This window comes from Lichenostomus cassidix, chromosome 1 (genome assembly GCF_008360975.1).
Source record: "Lichenostomus cassidix isolate B80296 chromosome 1, HeHo_3.0, whole genome shotgun sequence".
Taxonomy (NCBI): Eukaryota; Metazoa; Chordata; class Aves; order Passeriformes; family Meliphagidae; genus Lichenostomus; species Lichenostomus cassidix.
The window spans coordinates 112,649,026-112,670,181 of NC_139479.1; the positions used below are offsets into that span (position 1 = coordinate 112,649,026).

At 40.7% G+C, this 21,156-nt stretch overlaps 1 protein-coding gene across 2 annotated transcripts in view; it reads right to left on the reverse strand.

Moving 5' to 3' along the window:
* Positions 1-3,774: 3,774 nt before the first annotated feature.
* The window catches only part of EPHA3 (EPH receptor A3), a 176,493-nt gene continuing 159,111 nt past the window's right edge, over positions 3,775-21,156 (reverse strand). For both annotated transcript variants that reach the window (XM_085077109.1, XM_085077099.1), the window contains exons 15-17: positions 19,255-19,448; positions 9,147-9,302; positions 3,775-7,707 (exon numbers count right to left, since the gene is read on the reverse strand). In XM_085077109.1, coding sequence (XP_084933235.1) covers positions 7,602-7,707; positions 9,147-9,302; positions 19,255-19,448 — 456 coding nt within the window. In that variant the 3' untranslated portion in view covers positions 3,775-7,601. The remainder of the gene's footprint in view (positions 7,708-9,146; positions 9,303-19,254; positions 19,449-21,156) is intronic.

The window sequence follows — 21,156 nt, forward strand, 5'->3', positions numbered from 1 at the left end:
TTTGGTCCTTATTTTATATTATTTTATATTAATTTATATTAATTATTTTATATTTGTTTGAAGGAATCTAATTATTTCTTTGGCTTAATTGTAGTTATTTATATAGTCCATGCTGGGGAGGTGTTCACAGACAGATTTTTGGTATCTTTGTTATACTTGGTTTTTCACAAAAACGCTCTAGAACTTTATATGAAGGGGAGAGCTAGTATATGAGGAAGAGGTAAAAAGGGGCAGAAAAATAATTTCTCTGTGAGTCAGCTCCTCTGTCTCCAAAACCCACATGCACAATGAGAGAAACTGGGAACAGAAAGTTAAAAAATTGAATCAAGTAATAACAGAATATTAAAAAAAACAAACTAAAGCCAAGCAAAAAACTCCTGGAAACATCTATATTTAAATCTCAGAAATAGATTTTATTTGTTCATATTGTTTCCTATTTCGATTTGACTTCCTTGGCAGGTAGCCCAGTGCTCCATCAGTGAGAGGAAAGGAAGTTACAGCATCACATTGTTGTAGGGATTGAATTTTATGGCTTTGCTATTACAATTAGGCAAGTATTAACTCAGTTAATGAGGCACAATTTTTTTTTAAAAAAAGTATATACGAGTGGGAATTGTGACTTAGTCCTCAAGTAAAGCCCCCTGAAAAACCTTTATGGGAGCGAAAGAAAGAGATTAAAAATAGCTAAATAATAAAAGGTGATGCAGCTTTCAAGGGGCACACTAAAAGATGGGAATCATTACTGATGATCAGCTGACAACCAGCCTGAGGGGAAGCTGCATGTTTTAGCAGTGCCCAAAAACCTGGCAGCAAATATCCAGCTGGGTCTGCAAAAAGCCACCCAGAGAACACAGAAAACACGGGGAGAATACAGAGGATCCCTACTTTACTGCTGCTAAAATTGTTATTTTACCACTCTATATCCTAAGTGGGAGAAAATGCCTGCAGTGAATGTGATTTATGGGTGAAAAAAAGACCACAGGCAAACCTAAATGTCTGGTGGGATTGACAGAGTTAAACTTGGATGGCCCAGAAATGAAAAGTGCAACAAGGCAAGCAATTACTAGTGCAGCTACTGAAATACTGCTTTGACTCTACAATATCTCCTCAAGTCATCTCCCATCCTTATTTTTGGGTTTTCTGGGAGGCTGGGCTATGAGACAGCAGCTGAGGGAGGAGGGGTCAGGACGATGCTTGGTGGGGACAGCAGGGGACAGCAGGTACCAGGGAAAGCCTGCAGGAGGAAGAGGTTCTGCCACACAGGACTTCGGTGGCTTCAGCCTAATTTAGCCTCTGCTGAACTGCGTGAGCTCTGAGAGTAAGGAAAGTGAAAAGAGTGAACCACCCTGTGAAAATAAAATAATTCAAATAAAATGTAAACTATACCCAAGGACTATTTCCTGCTGGGGGTGGGGGGGGGGAGTGACAGGAAAATTAACATCAGAGATGCTTATTTGAATCCCTGGTCAGACCATGGTGCAAAACTACCAAATCTCCTATTTTATTTTTTTTTCATTTAAACAAATAGGTTTTAGCATTTATATGTATTTTTACTGGCTTCATTTCACCTCAGTGCCTTAAAATAAATTGTTTTGCTCCATGCTCTCATGAACACAGTGAGACTAAACACTTGGTATTTTGTCCTTGCTGTCCTTGTGGCAGGAGAAGAAGTCAAAATCCTGCTTCCCTAAATCCCCAAATATTAGGAATAAAAAGCTCTGGTTATTTCACACTCTCTTGCAAACATACACTTCTTAAAGGGCTGAAAGCTAAACTCAGTATTAATTACAAATCCATGGTGAGTAAACATTCACTTTACTGATGAAACTTAAAAATTGAGCTTTCTAAGAACACTGGATAAAAGAGGAGTGGAGATAAAGGATATTTCTCCTCATGATCCCAGCTCTCAACTACCTTCACAGGACGCTTGACCTTATCATCCAACTTCAGAGTGATACAGCAGTGATGGACCTTAGTTGTTGAATCTAATTAAAACCAAATAATGACAACAAATAATTTGCTAAGCAAATGCTCCCTTAATGATGACTCTTAGTCATTGCTTGGTGGCAAAAGTTCTGGCATAACCTGGTCACACACTAAAACATTTCTCTGTATGCATTTTATTTCTGTTTCATAATTAGGAATCCCAGGAGTCCAAGTGATTGATGCACTCAGGAGTTCAGAGTCTGTGGGATTTACTATAGCAAAAATGTTCTGGGCCAAGTATTGGCTATTCTCTTGGAGAAGTCATGGAACCCAGGCAACTGGAGAAGAGCAAAAATCATCCTGAGCTTTAAAAAGAGGAGAAAAGCAGAGCCAGACAATTCCAGAGCAGGTATGCTAACCTCAAATACCAGAAAAAAATTTTTATATATGTCTCACACAATACATTTCTAAGCAGCTGGAAGATTACAAGGTCTTAAGAAACCAACTCAGATTTGTCAAGAATAAACAAATCATGCCAAACTCGTCTAATTTATTTCTGTGACAGGATAATCTAAAAAGTAGTGGATGTGATTTATCTTGTCTTTACTAAGACTTCTGGTGCTGTCCCCCATGACATTCTTATGAGCTAACTGGGGAAATATGGGCTATTATGAAATCATTTTAATGTGAAAGCAGAGTGAGCTGAAAAATCCTGTGTACTGAGTACACTTCATTTATCAGAGGTTCTCTGGCCACGTGAAAAGCATAATGAAAAAGCCAAGAGAAAGCTGTTCTTTGGGTTTTGTGCTGTTCACCTTTGCATTGGTAACCTGGATGAGCATGTGCCTCTTTGTGTGTGAGAATGAATCAAAGCTGAGAGAAATATTTCTAGAATATATTTTTAAATGGGGAAAGTGAAATTCATTAAGAAATATGGAAGGATTGGATCGAGGACTGAGAAAAAAGAACTGAGTGCACATCTATTAAATGGGGAATTACTGACCAGGCAGTGATAGTTTGGAATGGATCTGAGGAATTAGAGCAGCTCAGAAAATGAAAGGAATGACAGTCTGGATATCTGTATGAATTAACAGGAGTGGCACATGTGAGACAGCAGCAGTGATGGTCTGATTTCACCTGGCACTGCTTGGGCTTTTACTGGTACAGAAATCTAGGTCTGGGCATCGTCCTTGAGAAGAAAGGCAAAGTGGAAAAACACCACTTGAGCAGCACTAAAAACCCCAACAGACACATTGAATTTATTGAACTGATTATCAGCAAGTTACCTCTCCAGACTCCATGATCCTGAGGGGTCCCTTCCAAATCAACACCATCTGGGATTCTGGGATTCTCTGGTGCTGGGGGCTGCAAGACAAATCCTTATCCTGCTGCCCTTCCAGAGCTGGCTGCATTAATTGATTAAATTAATACCATTTTACAGTAAAAGCAATAAAGACACCAACAGCCATTGTGCCCTCGAGGATGCAGAGCAAATATAATATACGAGCAATGCCAGAGGGATAGACACAAGCCAGTGTGAAACAATTCCTGCAGTGCAACCTGTTCACAGAGCAAATGGTTGGCACAGGGCATGGATTAGACCCCACCTGAGCTGGTGCTCGAGCACAGCATCAAACCCCACTGCTTGGAAGATAAAATGACACCATTCTTGATCCCCTAGAGCACAGCATGGAGCAGCCTGGTGGCAGGAAGAGCAAGTGGGTTTCAGTCCAGCTGTTGGCAGTGAAGGACAAGTCCAACTCTGGGTCACTCTTTTCTGTGATTCCCCTTTCTGGTGAAGACACCAAGACAAAATGCCCCCCGAAAAAAATAAAAGTATGCTACATCCACATTCATAAAGTTTATCAACTTACAGACTCCAGGACAGGTATATCATTCATTGTTTTGCACCAGTAAGCAGAGTAGTATACAAAAGCATGCAAAATCAGTTATGGTACAGAAAGACCCTGCAAATTCAAGAAACTGGCAAGCATCAAAACCATTCCTATTTTTCTAGGAAGAGAATTCCTGAGTTGTGTTATGTTGGCATTTTCAAAGACCCTGTACTTGGGTGAAGCACACAGAAACAACATGGCAGGGACATAACAAAACAGGGGCAAAATATTATCTAATACAGATAGTCAGAGGCAAGAAATGATCATGGGGTTAAATTACAGTACGTGGTGGGCTATTTTATTTTGTTGAAAAGTACATCTTTGACTGGGTTCAACATAGTAATAAGATGAGAAGAGGTCCACTGTCGAGAGAGGAAAAAAGCAAAAGTTTGGAAATACTTGACACAACTAAAATAAATGACAGCTTTTTTTGATATCCCATAGGCAGGCTGCAGAAGATGATGTTTTCCAGTATCCATGGAGAAAGTAAAGTCTTTGACTGATGTAAGTCAGTTTAGCACAAATGCTGGTCAGTTTAGTTAAAACCTGCACCGCTTGTTTCTTTTAATAGATAATATAGGTAATATCTAGCTTTCACTCCAGACCCATGCTTTAACACTCAGAATTTATCCATATTTAATTACAATTTTATCACACTAATCAAATAAATTTACTTTGTCCTCCAAGCAATCACCTCAGTATTTCAGTATGTAAAAAATACTTTCATTATGTTTATTATAAAAATATAAATGTTTCCACTACAAATCATTTTACATTAGTAAGAGGCCATCTACAATTGCACAATATATAATCTAAATGAGTAAGTAATGCTTTTTGAAATACAAGTTAAAGTAAATACATATTGCCAATCAAACCACATCTATACATTGCTTATTGGATGCTAAGTTACAGCACAAAAAACTAGATTATGTTAACAGAAATAAATAAAATGGAAACTATATTGAAAGGTACAAACCCAATAACATGGCATTGTCATTTTATGAGCAGTTTTGCATTTTGCTTGATGTCCATAACCTGTACAGGCAGATGGCCACACGACCTCTATTTCTCTACTCCACACTGAAGAATTGTACACTGCTATGTTTACATATGTACAGGGGGACAGGGAGCACAGGATGCTTGCAACAGAGGCCACTTACAGTACAAATCAACTTCCGACAGGGAGAGAAAACCAAACGGGTTTGAAAAACTCTCTACTCCTAACAGCAAAGAAAAGCAAAACCAAGCTGCTTTTGTCTCCTCAGTGAGATTTAACCTTTTATGCTGAGCATGCCTAGAGTGGGCAAGGAACACGACACGAAACATGGCAGGAGGAAATTGAGGGTGGTTGGTGCAAAGTTTCCAAGTGTCTAGAACTCTACCAACTGGCTCTGTGTTTCCAGAAGCATTTCCCAGATGCCAGCCCCCCACCCCAGCCCCTCGCCCCCACTCTCCAGCAGCAGAATGAAGCTGAGGAGAAATATCCCGAGGAATAGGTCAGAAAAAGCTGTCCCCACACAGGCAATGTTTGCCATTGGATTTTGGTGACTTAAATTCACTGATGGTGTCTGATTTAGAGCAATCTCAACCTGAAGCAAAGAAAGATTCTTAATGAACTAAGCAACAGAAAACACAGCTTTTCTGTCCAGCATGCTGCATTTCAGGATAGATTAGGGAAGATAAGGAGAAATGTTCTTTACATCTTAAGTGCTTTATTTCAACTTTCTTCCATTTTTCCTTTTACATTTCAACTTACTTTAAAACTCATTCAGCTTTTCTCTCAAAAAGTATTACGAATTATTATGCTGTGAGTTTTAAATCCAGTCCTTTGCAGCATGCTCACTACCAGCACTCATGAAAAACTCTGATTATTCTTCTGCTTAGCAATGTGTGATAAATGTTTCGTCTTGATGTTTTATAAGTCCTGGACTCATGGAGAACAATTTCAGCCCCGCAAACCCTAGATACTGATTCTTTCCTAACTTATAGACCCTATGCTTCAAAGAGCTACAAAAACCAAGCCAACAGAAGAAAGTAAGCCCAACTGGTTACCTGCTTTTGCATGCACAGAGAAAAGGCAGTCTTGGACCTTTAGGGATTCACTGTTATCCATAAGAATCAGGTCTAGACTCCAGAATGGCAAGTAGGGAAACAGACTGGTTTCCACTGGTGACCAAGACTCGATGTCAGTGTGCCTGGCATCACATCTAGGGTGTTAAGAAGCACAAGAAGTGACTCACACTGTGTTTCAAACCACTCATTTTCAGAGCAAAGAGTCGTGTCTGCTCAGAACTGGAACTGATGTGCTCCAGAGCAACAACTCAGGAGTTGGGAAGCTCTTTGGAAGGCTCTGAAAATGGGGGAGGGCTCTCAAAATCCACCTTCCAGTCTCCTTTTTCCACTGGGAGATGTGAATGTTCTCCTAGAGATGGGCTCCCTTCTGCTTTCTTTTAAGGAACCTGTGCCAAACCACAGAACCCGTGCCAAAACCTCAGGTTTCCTACAGGGTGGCAGTACCTGGACAGAGGATTTCTAGCTCAGATGTGTAAACTTAAATACCAAACCCCCATTTCATAGCTTAGTCATCCTTTCAAACAAGGGCCACTTCCCAGGGAACTCAAAAAGCATCATCAGTTAATGCAGGATGCAACAACTCTGGCCCTTTTTTATATTTTCTTGGCAGATCTCTCACCTGAACATCACCCAGGAACAGGGATTCTTACTCTGCCAGGAAAGCAGCCTTTGGGAAGCAAATGGGATGTGCTGTTTGGGGCAGACACTGATCTAAAGTTCAATGCACACACCACTGTCAAAACTCAGACCTGGTTGAAAATACCACTCACAGCAAATGGAAGAAATCTCAACCAGTCCAGCTGCTTTTTCTGGTGCTAGAAAAAAGACCATCTTTCTTTCCTTCTGTATTTCATGTACGATGCTATGAATATAAAATAATCTAGTAACTAACCCTCAGACAATTTCTCAGGTTGAACCAATGAAGTTTGGATAACATTTGGCACTTGGCAATAATACAGCCAGGTTAAGGTATTTAAGCATAAATATAAACAATAATGAAAAAAAATAAACAAACCAAGAAAATAAATAAGTCTTTTAAAAATTAAGACTTGTTTCTATTTAAATGAACACAGTTAGGGAAGTTAACATAATGGTGAAAATCTTTTGTCAACTAACTCAAAGCCACTACAAACTTTATTTCTGTGTTCCTTCCTGAAGTTGAAATAGCATGTTACAATGACATTATAGTAAATATGGCCAGACAGGTTGTGAGGTATAGTCCTCTATTATCCTTGCTTTTAAAGAAATAAAATACCTGTTACAGATCTCTTCTGTATAAAAATACTGCAAGTCTTTCTTTCTTCTTGTTTACTGTATAGATCAAATACACAGCTTTTATGTCCATGGTTTTTTCCTGTTATTCAGTCAATATTCAAATGGCTCTAGGTTTTAGTAACACTGGTTTTTACTTGGAAGGATTTTTCACGTATTTTTTTTTCTTTTAAAATTTACTATCTGCATTAACAGTCAGTCAAGAGCACCCACCCTTTAGGATTAACAGATAGAAAACAAGTTTGCTCCTATTTTTAAGGCATTTATACTCAATATTTGAGTGTCTTGTGGGTTTGAAATCTCAACCATTACGTTTCCAAAGCTGTTGCGAAGAGCTCCTTTAAATTCTGCCGTTTATCAGCCATCACTTTTCACCTGTGATGCAACTTTTCTCCTTGCTTTTTTTCCTCTCCTGAGCAACATCCTTTTGGTACCTTACACAGGAACAGGGCTGTTCTTTGTGTGAGTTTCTAGAGCTTTGATACTGCTGACAATCTTCTTCTGAGGGCCCACGACTGTCACGCCGACTTTCTTCATGTCACTGGACAAAAGAGAAGATGTGAGAATGAGGACACTGAGCTCCACAGCACTGATCTCAGCAAACAGCAGTGAACTTGCTCTTCTCAAATTGCTGCACTGCAGGAGCCTCCAGGTACAGGGATATTGCTGAAACACAAGGCCTGGGGCAAAAAAACCCACGGAGAGCCACTACATGAAAACACAGGGGGAAAGCAAAAAAAGGAGTAAAAACTCATTTAGCCTTGTTTTCTTTGCTTACCTGGAAGAAATGGCAATGAAAGAGTGATCTCCAGTGACACAAGCACTGGGATTTTGGGGCAAGGGGGTCACTTCTGGATCATCTGAGCCTCTCTAACACCTCCATCCCCCATGAATCTGATTGTTTTTCCTTGACAGTGCTGACACATCACTGCCCTCTGAATGGTCCTCTGTACTCTGCTATCAGCAGTGAGGTGAAGGAATACATGGCCAAGCTTCCAGTGTCTCCCCTGGTTTCCACCTCTTGTTTGTCCAGGAGCTCCAGTCTCATTGTTCCTTGTGCAACACAGAGGTGATTTAACACCTGTGAAGGGCTAATTAACCAGTGGCTCACAGGAAATTGGGCATTCCTAGAGGATTTCTATGCTGTCCCCAAAGGGTAATTGTTATAAAAAGCCATTAGCACCCTTTTTATAGATGCAATAATACACCAATTAGTGGCATTGATGTGTTTAATTGTTGGTTCAACAGCTGCTGCATTACTTCTTCATAACTTGTGTGTATCCAGCAAGCCCAGCTGGGAATTAAGATTTCCTTTGGCATTAAATTTTTAACTCTACTTGATGCCTTTTCAGGTGCAGAAAGAACATTACCTTACTCTTACTTGTCACTAGAACAAAGATGGATTGCATTTAAAATGTTGTAAACTTGCCATTTGCTTACTTCCAAGCATAGCAGGAGGAAGTTCAGCCCCTGAATAATTATTAGCATGGAGGAGGAAAACAGCTACAAAGAATTTGCACTCCTACCCAGTTTGGTGGAATACAGGATGGGCAGTAAATGGAAAGATTGGCACATGTGCTAGCTGTAGAGAAACTCCTATATAAAAGCCAAAATATAAAGAATCAACAGAGAAACTTCTAAACTGTCTATGAGAGAATGTGGTGCTGGTGTGCCAGATGATGCACGGTGCTGCTGTGTTGGAAGAAACTGGGAATTTCCTTGCATCTAGTGGGAAAAAGCTGTAGGACCATGGCCTTCACATGGTCACCAGGGCACACAGCTCTCCTTCATGGGTATTTCAACTACAACACATAATTTCCGTTTGTCTTTTGAAATGTCAGAAAACATTAGATAAGAATAAGAAATTATTTCGTAAGAATTTCAGCTAAGCCCTATAAAAATGCTACCTTAATGCTTATGTTTAAGCCTGTACCTCCAGCCACGACAGACTGGGAAGAGGCACAGCAGATTGAAACTTACTCTGTGGAAATCTTGGCTATTGTGTCACAGGAACTGTACTCCACCCCTGTGAAAATGTCCTTGCACTGCCCTGTCCGGAAACCATTGAGCCAATCACCCGTGCTGCGGAAGGCTGAGATGTCAATGTTGCTTTGGTCCAGGAGGAGATTTGATGGCCTGAAAGAAAAGAATAATGGAATGGAGGTTAGAGAACAAAAAAAAAAAAATACAGATTTATTTTATTAATAATATTTTATTAATAAATGCTCGTGTTTAAACCATTGAAGCGCTCACAAAGTGTGTTGTTACCTCACAACTTAATGTGTGAAGATATAAAAAAGACTAACTTAGGTTATTTTTATGTGATTCACCAAGCCCCAAACATCACACAAACGATGCACACTCCAAGCTCCAAGTTGAGTGTGTTGATAGAATTGACTCTTATGAAATATTCAGAATATTGTGCCCCACTGACAAATCCTAAATGTTGCTACTAAGTTAGAAGCCTCAACAATAAATGAAGTACCTTATTTTTTTATTGTTTTATTTCAGGTTTAAAGCCAAGCATGTGCTTAGCTGTTCTACACTTGAGCACAGGAGACTGAACTAGAGAATGTTCAAAGCAGCTGTCCCTGCAACTTCACAGTCTATTTTCAGCCCCATAATTCTTTTTCCCTCTAGTAACCTGCACAGGAGTCTGACTAGCACTGCTGAACCCATTTGAAGTGACTTTTGTCACTGAAAGCAGTGAAAATGAGAGGTGGCTGGTCTGACAGCATAATTTAAAGGCAGTGATTACACAGTGTAACAGGCAGGTGACAGCTACTGCTACTGGAGAACTGGATCATAAAACACTCTCCTCACCCCAAACCCAAGCCACCTCTGAGCTCTGGAACAAACAGAAATGGGAGGAGATTTTAAAGGCACCAAGAGAACCACGTGTTTAAATACCAGTGAGTTTAAATTCACAAGAAGCCACGAAAACCCAAATCCTTCTAGATTCCAGTATGTATTAAATTTTATCAAGATCAGCAGCTCTACACCAGCACATCCCTGCAGTACACCTGGCTTGCCCTGGAATCAGGAGATACCACATCAGTTACATAACATTAATTACACCAAGACTTTCACCTTTCACTTTTGAAGAAAAGAACAGAACAGCTTTGTGAAACAATGGGTTTTGGTATTGGCCACACATTACACTGCTCCTTTTCCTTCTGATGTTTTCCTGACTGTTATCAATCAACTGATTTCTTTGATTATCAGGCCCAACATAACTTTAATCAGCAGCTGTAAGGCCTGAATTTCACTGACTACTGTTTGTCCTGTGAAGAACCAATGCCTTTTATTTATAGTTTTCTGGGTATACTGTCTGTAATCCCAAGATATTAATTAAGAGTATTTATGAAGTGTTCTTAGTGATAAAGCACGGATTATTTTTTTCCCCAGCCTAGTACGCCTTTTTAACTTAAGTCTAATAAAACAAGGCCTGACTCAAGAATCACTAATGAAAGAAAAAGTATAAACAAGTTGAAATAGAGCAGGTCTCTAGGATTAGGAATTAGAAGGGCCCAAAAGAGCCTTTATGTTTATTACTTGGATCAAAGTATCATCATGACAAAAAAATATGACCTAATTTTAATGCAAGTGACCTCAGAATAACCAGCACTGTAAAGTATCATTTTTCTTCTTGCAGGACTCCAAACAAAAATTAGTTACTTTCCTCCTCAGAGAGGACATCTGGACTGTTTATCAATGAGCAGGAATTCGCCTCGCTGCGAAGAGTCTGTGATGTCTCCTCAAGCGCACCAGGGGAAAGCTGGGCTTGCAGAGCATCTGCACAGCCTGGCAGGCTTTTTCTTTTCCCCCTGCCCCAGCCCCTAGACAGAAGGGCTGAGCACGAAATTTATGGTCTGGGTGATGTGCGCCATGAGCTCACACTTTAGCAGACAAATTAGACGGGTTGCGCTCCGTGCAGCTGTAAACGACGTCCTGCAGGGTTCCACCTGATCCTTTACAGCTTTTCATAAATCAGTACCTACCACTTTCAGGAGAGAGTCATTAAAAAGAAATCATGGAAATTACATGTTTGCTCAGGGGAAGTGAAAGAGAACATTTCTCTCCATCTTTTCTCCTCTCCCCTCCCTGTGTTTTTTTTCCTTTTTTAACTCTTTTTACTTTGTTGCTTTGATTAACTATGATACATCCTATAATGTCATCTTTGGACAGTCACGGCAAGATTTTCTATCCTGTTCACCCTGACTGTGGGCCCTACCTACAAAGTTATATTTATTGACATGTGGCACCCTGAAAAAAAAGAAAAATCAGCAAGACTCAGTTTGGAGAGACAAATCGAACAGTGAGATGCCAGTTACAGAACATCTCATGGCTGGAAGCTTTCTCTGGGTGTGTCCATTACTTTAACAGTTGGAATTAACCTTTGAGCCACCTGCACTGAGGAGAATTATGGTGTGTTGTCATTAGCACAGCTTTTTGTCACAACACAGGGAGAGTTTTGCTGCACTGTCACGAAAAAGCACTGAAAACATCATTACAACCCTTCCCCATGCAGCATGAAAATCTCATCTCTGCTTTCTGCAGAGAAAAGGAGATGCACTAACTTGTAAAATACACGAAATGAGACAAAGAAAATGAAAATCTCCTGCCATTTCTTCTGCAAATGCAGAGGAGTTGTGCACACACAATCCCAGACTTTGTGCTGTAGGAGCCTCTCTCTTTCCATCCCTTCCTCCAAACAGCACAACCAACCTTCAGTTTTTTAAATCTGGACTTTCCCTTCCACAGTTAATTTCTTTTAAAGAGGGAAGCATTTAAAGAAACACATAAAGTAATTTCCTGTGGCAAATTTTAGGTAATTAAAAGCTGATTTTGTGAAGTGAAATTGCTCCCTGAGCCTGGTTGGAACACAAATCCTATGGGCTTTATGATTATGGCAATCTGAAGCACAGAATTCATGTCTAACAAGAATTTTATTTCAGGAGAAAAATAGTCCCAAAACCAACAGGTGGCATGGAAACAAGTTTCAGTTTTATCTTCTAAGCAATCAGAATAATACACATACATGTGTATCAACAGGAAACCAGTAAATAAATTACATGCCAAGGAGAAGTAGAGTCATTCTGTTTACTTGATTTTCCCTGGACCTTAAAGATAAAAATCTTCACAGTTCCAACTCTTCATGCCCATTTTTAACATGCTTTTAGCAGAATTCGTAATTTAGTCCCTGAAGTACAATTCACCTCTTAAGGAGGCACATTTGCTTTTCCCAAGGGTCTTTATGTGATATGTTCATACTCTCCAAATAAGCAGGTTGTGAATACTTTGGAGAGTACTTGGAAGAGGGAGCGAAAAATGCCTCATAGAGCTCCTAAAATGCTTAAAATCTACCATTTGCTGTGAAAAATTCCCCTTATATTGCACTTTTGGCTACACTGTTGTTGCCTATTACCAAAAGAGAGAAAAGCCTTGCAGCAGTTAGAACAGTAAAGTAAAAAGCAGACCTTTCTATGGAACCTTCCAGGTGTCCCAGTGGGGATGGGCACACCCAGAATGGAATTTCTACAATTTTGTAAGGTTAATTAATTAGGATTACTAACAGGTACATCCAACAGGAGATGCAGCTGTCCCAGTAACCCACCCCTGGGTCCAAGGGGTTCTCTGCCCCACTTCTTATTGTAGGTCCCCTGCCTGGAATAAAACTAATCAGTATTTCAGGAATGGGTTTAAAAGGTCAGCTTATTGTCCAAAAATCTAGGGGAAAAGGGTAGGAAAAGTCCCAGAGCTACAGCCATGCATTAGCAATCTACAGAGCCACAAATATATGAAAAATATATAAAAAGCTTATTTATCACTGCAGATTTCTACTTTTGCCACAAGAAGCGTGGCAATGGCTCCTTGCAGCTCCTCTTTCCAGCATTCCCAGGGTGGAATTGCCACCGCCACTAACGAGGGCTCCACGAGCTGAGAACAGCAGAACAAAAACGCCTCGGAACTCTCAATAAACAGCAAAACTTTCCTCCCCGTCAGCCCACCCGCTGCTGCAGCTGCCTTTCTATTGAAACGACACAGCGCCCAACTCGGCTGGCTGTAAATTCCTGCCCCAGGTTCAGCGAGTGGAGGCAAATTAGAGGTGTGAAACTGCAAATAGATGTTTTACTGTCCCTGTTAACAGGGAACCCCAGCTCACCTCCAGCTACTCACTTTGAAGGGGCAGTGGCTGAGTCGTGCCTGCCCCAGGCTTAGTAATAATGACTGCTGGGAAAATCAGGTGAAAACAGCGCTTTTCTGTCTCTAGCTGAATGAAGTCCTTAAAAATCTACTCAGTCTAACCCCTGCATAATCCAAACTGTGATTAGACACCGAGGAGTATAATTTACTGTATTCCATTTTGTGATTTGTAGTAAAGGTTCCCCTCCCAGCCACTTATAAATTCACTATTTTATGTTTAGCAGGCTTTGGAAAGAGAGAGAGAGAGAGAGAGAGCTGGGGTTTTAAGTTTACATTACTTGAATTCTTTTAGTGTGAACAATCTGGGTTTAGGACACAGATCATGTTGGAGCTGGATTTTAAATGAAGCTTAAAATTCACACACAATCTTGCTCTACACATCATTTGGCCAAACTCAGCCCCCGTTGTTAAGACCCTGACAACATCCAAGAAAAACTGAGATCTCTTTCTCTCTTCCATCCTGGAAGTTCCTAACAGGGAGAAGCAAACAAACAATATTACAGCAGGTCAGCAATATATGTCAAGCATCTGAAGCCTTCTGACCTGAACAGCGAAAAAAGGGGACTTCTCAACAAAATGTTCAGCCAGTCTAAACAGTCATTTCATTGCAAATATTTTTGTAAAAACAGGGCTTGAATTATGGTGCATAGAGGAGCATAAAGTCTGAATTTTTTATCTGCCCCTTTTCAATTTGATTTTCATAAAAATCCTACCAAGCTAAAATATTGAGTGTTTCGACTGAATCATCAGATTTTAAGTGGAAATAAACTTTGTGAGGAGCAAATTTCAAATTTTAAATTGTAAACACTGCCCCTGGATGTCTGAGAATGACACCAGTGAGAGCAGCACAATGACAGACAGCAAAGCACACGTGAAGCCTTGCAATCAATTACTCACAAATAACAGCTCTTCCAAAGACTGCCCATGGAAATTACTCCAGCCAGCATTTCAAACAACACATCAAATTTAAGAAAATCAAGATACAGTTGTAAACAACTTGCTAATACATAAAAGAATGTGCGAGGAATTAATTATTTATACATGTTTTTTCATCAGGAGAGTAGCTGACCCGGACCCCCTAAATTTTCTGGGCTATATGAAAAGAATTTCAGCTATGATTTTTCTGAAACATCCTAAATTCTCAGGTGTTCTTCTCCCCTTCCTTGCAATATAATTACTTCCTCTTCTCCTAAATATGTGCTTGCAGTGTAAACAACACACCACCAATATTTAATACCTGTTTTCACTCTACCAAAAGCAAATAGAGAAGCAGGTTGGGATTTTTTGGTGCAGATTCTGTGCCAATTTTGCAATCAATCAGAGGCCTGGCAGAAATCAAGAATTTCTACAAGTCGCATGTTGGAATTAGAAAAAAAATTCAATTTTTTTTCAAATGCTTTTTTTTGTTAGCAGAGGCTGTGCATTAACTCTGCTATTCCCATTTTATAGGTTTATGAAGACTAAATTACTTCAGTTCCCCCTGCACACAGCAACTATGAACACACACAGCAACTATGGGAAAGCTGCCACACCATATAAATATAAGTATATATAAATAAAATATAAAAAAATCAGAATCAGAAATATAAGTAAAAAAAAAAAATCAATACAAATAAGTGGAAAAAAAGAAACCGATTTAAAAAAAAAAATCATCAGTCCATTTAAGATTTGTATATCCACAACACCAGGAAAGGTATTATGAAACATTTGCTGCTCTGAGGCTACAAAAATCTTTTGTCAGTGTAAGGTTCAAAAGTATACCCAGTTGCATGACTCGGGTTACATTTTTTTCCCCCACACAAATGGAACAACAGCTAAAAAGCCATTTCAGCTTCACCAACTTGCTCACAGGTGGGTGAAGTGATTCTGACTCCCCAGCCCAAGCTGAGAAAAGTTTCCATCTGCTTTGTATCTGTACGAAATGTTCACAAATGTGAAGTAATACACAGTGGGCTGAAAAAAAAAATAAGCTCGAGAGGAAAAATAATGAACTTGATCAAAACTGGAAGAACGATGAACTCACTTCCACCCTAAAGATATCCAAACAACCTAAGGACTCTGTTAGAAAAATGAACATCGTGTTCAGAAAACAGGAAAGAACAGCAAGACATAAATCAAATAAAAATACCATGAGATTGTGCTTTAGAAAACCACATGACTTGAGCTGAGCTCTGTTCCTACAGCCCCTTACAGAGCTGGTTAACTCCCAGCAGCCTAGGGGACACAAAAATCCCACGTGGCCAGAACCAGTGCAGGTCTTGTTAGCAAGAGCCCAAGGAGGCCACCTGATTAAAAAACTGAATTTTGACAGCTGAGAAAGAAGTCATCCATACTCTGTACTTTACAAGGAACAGAAATGGCGTTTTCATGTGAATCTGAGATGAAACACAACACCAGGAAAGGTTTGTTTGAAGCGTTTGCTGTGCTGAGGCTACAAAAATCCTTTTGTCAGTGTAAGGTTCAAAAGCACGTAGAATGGTCTGCAAAGCCATGATCAATAAGGATGAAAACATCCCCCTCGGGTATCAAGAAATTATTAGATGCCATGGAGTGGCCTGAAGGGATAGAAAACTGTAAAGGAAAGAGGGAATTGAAGGCTTTGACTCCTCTTCTGTGAGGTATTAGTGCAAAATGTGCCTGGGCTGTGGCTGGGATCAGATGTACAGCCAAGCACATCCCTCAGCTGAGCTCAGCTAACAGCATCCCCCAGGACAGGGATATCCCATGCACCTCCACAAATATGTTTTTTAAATAGGATACAACAGTGCTGGGACTATTTTAAACAAACATCAGCCCTAAAAGCCGTAAGAAGAGACAGGTTTTGCATCTGCAAATATTCTGAACACCTACCAGCATATGGTGGGCATCAAGCTTTAGCATTCCTCCGGTAGCACCACAGACGTGGGTAAAAGAGAGCTGGGACCACTATAATTTAGATTAATTGCTTATTATGGGTAGGTGGGAGTGCTACAGCTTCAAGTAACAAGTGAGAGCAGCCTTTTGAGCCGATGGAATGCCAGCAGGCCTCGGGGCTGTGTCCCTGAGTGCTGTCCCTCTGCACTGCTGGCTGTCCCCTCCAGCTGCTGACAGCAGAGGAGCACTGGCAGGGATCCCCCTGTGTCCCCTTCCTTCCCCAGGAGCTGCCCTGACCCACAGCCCTTCAGGATCAGTGTCACATTCCTGCACACAAGGCTACAGCAAGGCCCAAGCCCATCTCAAGTCTCTTCTCATTTTTCTCACTCATTTTCCTCTGTCAGTCTGTCACAAAGCGGTGCTGAACCTCCAGGCTCAGTCCCTGGCCAGCAGCACCAGGGGCTGTCACCTGCCACCAGTGCCAGTCTGCAGGACACCAAGGGGGTGTGGAGCTGGCTGCAGATTTTGAGCTCTGTCTAAGGGTTGGGATTAGTCTAAGGTTTGAGAATGGTCTGCTTTGACAATGGTTGGATGGCACAGGACTGCTCAGCACCCCTCATTTCTATGTAGGGATAGCCTGGGCTGGCCTGCAGACATCAGCAAGGTGAGAGTGAGATGGAGAGATCATGGATCACACATTCCCTGAATTGCAAGAAATTCCTTCCTAGAGAGGAAGGGCTTGGGCTCATCCATGCTGGGACCCCACGGTGCCCTGTGTGCCACCAGGCAGGGAAGGGAGAGAGCTTGGCAATGTGCAGGGATGTGGCAGTGGAAAGGTAATCGGGAAGGAAGGAAGGAATAAAATCACTTCTGACACTGCCCTCCTCAGAGATGCACTCAGTATCAAAGCAAAAGCAGCAGCAGGAGGAGCTCACATAAAGCAGCTTGAGAACCTTCCTTCCTTCCTTCCTTCCTTCCTTCCTTCCTTCCTTCCTTCCTTCCTTCCTTCCTTCCTTCCTTCCTTCCTTCCTTCCTTCCTTCCTTCCTTCCATCCCTCCTTCCCTCCCTCCCTCCCTCCCTCCCTCCCTTCCTCCCTTCCTCAAGAGCAGAGATCACAGACTGTCAGGGATTTGCAGCCTGTGCCAGCAGCTATACCAGCAAAGTGCAGAATGAACCAGGAGCAAAGAGAGCACGAGAGAGACAGAAGGGAACAATTCCCCACTGTGGAGCTCCTGCACAGAACCCAGCAGGTGGAAAGAGTTCTCAGGCTGAATTTTGTCTCCATTAGAGGATATCAGCTTCCGCTGGATGCAAACAGGTAGCTGGAAATGATGGTTCCACATTGATTTTAGCTCTGCTGGAGTTCAAATCTGTAATTGGTAGGGCAGCAAAACAGGGAATATTTTGCTTCTGTTTGGAATACAAAATATGTAGTTTCTGCAACCAGACCTCCAAACCAAAACAAGATAGTTACGACTTCCAACTCCCTATTCAGCAGATTGCTGCAGCATATCCCTATAAAATAATTATTTGCACCAATCGTTTGCCAAGTAGGGGTGCAAGATGTTTGGAAGAAATGGTGTTTAAACAGTTCAGGGTTTTCCCCAAAAATATGTTGTTTTGTTTGTTTGTTTTTTTCTATCACCTCCTAGGTCACAAAAATAATTCCTTCTGTAAGCATGTTGGCATGTTGGTTTCCTATGTGTTAAAGGCTCACCAAGCAAATTATTGAAATTTAATGAGTGTGCAAGCCATCTTCTCTCAAGATATAAATTTACAAGCAAAGCCTATTAGTATGACTGCCTTTCTCCTCTCAGCTCTACTTTCTTTTTCTCCTCTCTGCAGCGGCAGTAGGAGGTAATTAGAGTGGTCAGTGTCCAGCTGAGGATGCAGCACAAAGCTGGGGCCAGGAAGAAGGAGGCAAGGTCTGTGCCAGTCGCCCAGCAGGCTGCAGGATCAATGCTGTTTTTCCACTGCCTTTGCTCTATTTCCCCTCTGTGCCTTCCCATTCAATTGTGACAAGTGTGCTGCATCACAAGTAAAGGTCTGGGAGGAAGGTTTTGCTGAGTTCCCTTCTGAAACTTGCCTCGTGTCAGGCTCTGCTCTTTTGCCCACTGAAACGCAGAGCACTCTCCAAGGCCTGGGTCTGAAGCAGCAGAGGAGCAGAGTGCTTTTCTCCCTGATTCTGCCTGCCTTGCTGACAGAGGATTTGGCACTAGCATTCATGCTAAAAAACAATTTTACATCCTTTACATCCCTTCAGTAAGAGCGTGGCATTTCATGCATTGTACAAACCAATTCTCTTTACCACTACTTAACTGAAGCTCTTCCTTCACCACATCCTCATTATGCCCTTAGGTGTCAACACGCTCTTCAGCTGCTCTCTCTCAATGAGATAATTCTTATCTCATCACAGTGATGTTCCAGAGTGTGTTGAAAACCCAGGATTAAAAACGAATGTTTTAAATGCAATTAGGAACATTGCACAGGTGGAAAATTAAGTCCTAGTTAACACATTGATCTAAGAGGGTGTGTAAGTGCATTTTTAAGTCTGTGAGCACCACTGAGAGAAAAAAATAAAGATTATTCATATGATTAAAGTTAATGTGACTTGTCAGAGAAGAGCATAAGTGTATTTGGACCCAATTCAGAAAGATACTTAGGAACAAGGCTGGCTGTAACCTGCGAAACACCAAGCACTTAAAACATCACCAAAGGGCAGAAGGAAAAGGAAAATCATGCTATGGTCAAATCTGCCATCTGTGTTTTTCTCACAAAATTCTGCTCAATCTTACAATGGGTTTCATAACCTTAGCTTAAAAAATTTCCTACAAATTGGGTAAGTAATAGAAAATAATAATATTAAATCCTTCTCCCAAAGGAATAGTCCAGAAGCATTCAGTATCCTTACAGATTGCAGACAGCTAGTTAAAAGGTGAAGAGGCAGTAAAGAGAACAAACAAATTCCAGTTACAGGAGATGAAGAAATCAAAGAGGTTCATGAGCAATGCAAGATGTAATATGTCACCTTGCCGCCGCGTTGGTGATTATTTTCAGGCTGCTGGGATTACGGATCAGCTTATCCAGGATGCTGACAATCTGCTCAAACTTGGGCCTGTTGTTTCTGTCTTTCTGCCAGCAGTCCAGCATCAGCTGATACAAGGCAGCTGGGCAGTCCATGGGAGGCGGCAAGCGGTACCCTTCATCCACAGCCTTAATCACCTGCGCAAGGAGAAAAGTTTGTGCAGACTTAAAGGCACTTTACACCAACTTGGTTTTTATCAGCTCTGTGAGCGTTAACGTGGACATTCTGTGTTTAAACAAAGGTGTTTATTCACTAATTGTCTTGCCGTGCAATGCCGCTCGTTTATCTGCTAAGTAAACCAGGCGGTAGATTAGGCATGCAGAGAGGGGAGTTAAGATGCAGGGTGTGACTTTGAAGAAGGTGAGTGTGTGGAAAGCATCTCAGAAACTCACACTCAGTCGAACTAAATCCATAAACAAAAAACCACAGTTAGTAAGTTCTTGCTTAAGCATGCCGAACTTCAAAAGGTCTTGAATATGTTTATTCCGATCACCCTTGGCAACATGTGTTTTCCACATCCTCCAGTGGACACTGAACTCAAACAAACAACCGAAAAAAGCCAACCTACTCTGCCAAAAATCAACCTGCCCCTCACAGGACATCCTGAATCAACAGACAAAAGGTCTTGTGGATGATCTCACAGAGCCATAAAATGTTTTTAAAATTTACCTCATGGATTACTACACACTTGCTACTAGGCATTGTTGTATAATTTGTCTAGATTGATAAAATTTGTCTAGATTGTCTATGATTTCTCCAGACTGACACACACAAACCCAAGACTAGTTTAGCATTTCCACTGTCCAGCAGCTTTCTAATACAGCCTTTCCATTAGACTCCAACACCTCTTGATCAGGCCTACGGTATCTCTTGTCCCATGAATAAAAAAGCCCAATGTATTCAAAGTAGAAAATGATAAAGCCATATTCTGGTAATCTTTCCTTTTTATCTGGATTAGCTAATTGAAAAGCAGGACAAAATATTCTGAATCAGAACAAGCACAAGAGAACAGTTAATGATTTAAGCAGCCATGAAGGAGAGGCACATAAATAGGTTAATCCTTCTGTTTCTGATTTTAATGTGATATTGTTAAAGGCATTCCACCAATACATCAGTCTGCTCAACAGGATACATTAATCTCCACAAACAACAGAAAAAACACTCATTACCAATTAAAAGAAATACATAGTTTTCTGCAGAGACTGGGGTTCCAGAGATACCCATTTAAAAGGAAGTTTTCTTCTCTTTTTCCTTGTTTAACAAAGTAGTGCAGAAAGTGTCCTACTACAGCTATGTTACTTATTTTTTTTAAATTTAGTACTAGTAACCATATATACCAGCTCCTTGGAAAACCTCTTTGTGTGAGTGACTGCACTTCATAAAATTTGATTCATCAGTAACTCCTGTGGAATAAATCTAAAATTAATAAAACAACAGAAAAAGAACCCAAGATAGATATAATAAAAATCTTATTTAGGGAAATGTTATGCTTCTTTAAAAAATACTGGGAGAGCTCCATTAATCATTTGGATAGCAGGCTTGGACAGTTTACTAATGTTACAAAGAAACCTGTATTGGAAGTCTAATCAGATCACTCTACTTCTCTATTTTATCCATTGATTACTTCCAGAAGCATTTTGGTTTCATTAAACTCTTAGCAGAAATGCCTTGCTTCTCTTTTTCGCAAGTGCCAAGAGCAATTTATCCTGTGCATTTGACATTTACAGAAAACTTCTATAGAATATTACACAAGTGGAACCAAAGGGGATCAAAAGAAATTTAGGAGGGTTTTCTAACAATGAGGTAAGGAATGTAAAAGGCAATGACCTCATTGCAGTGGAATTG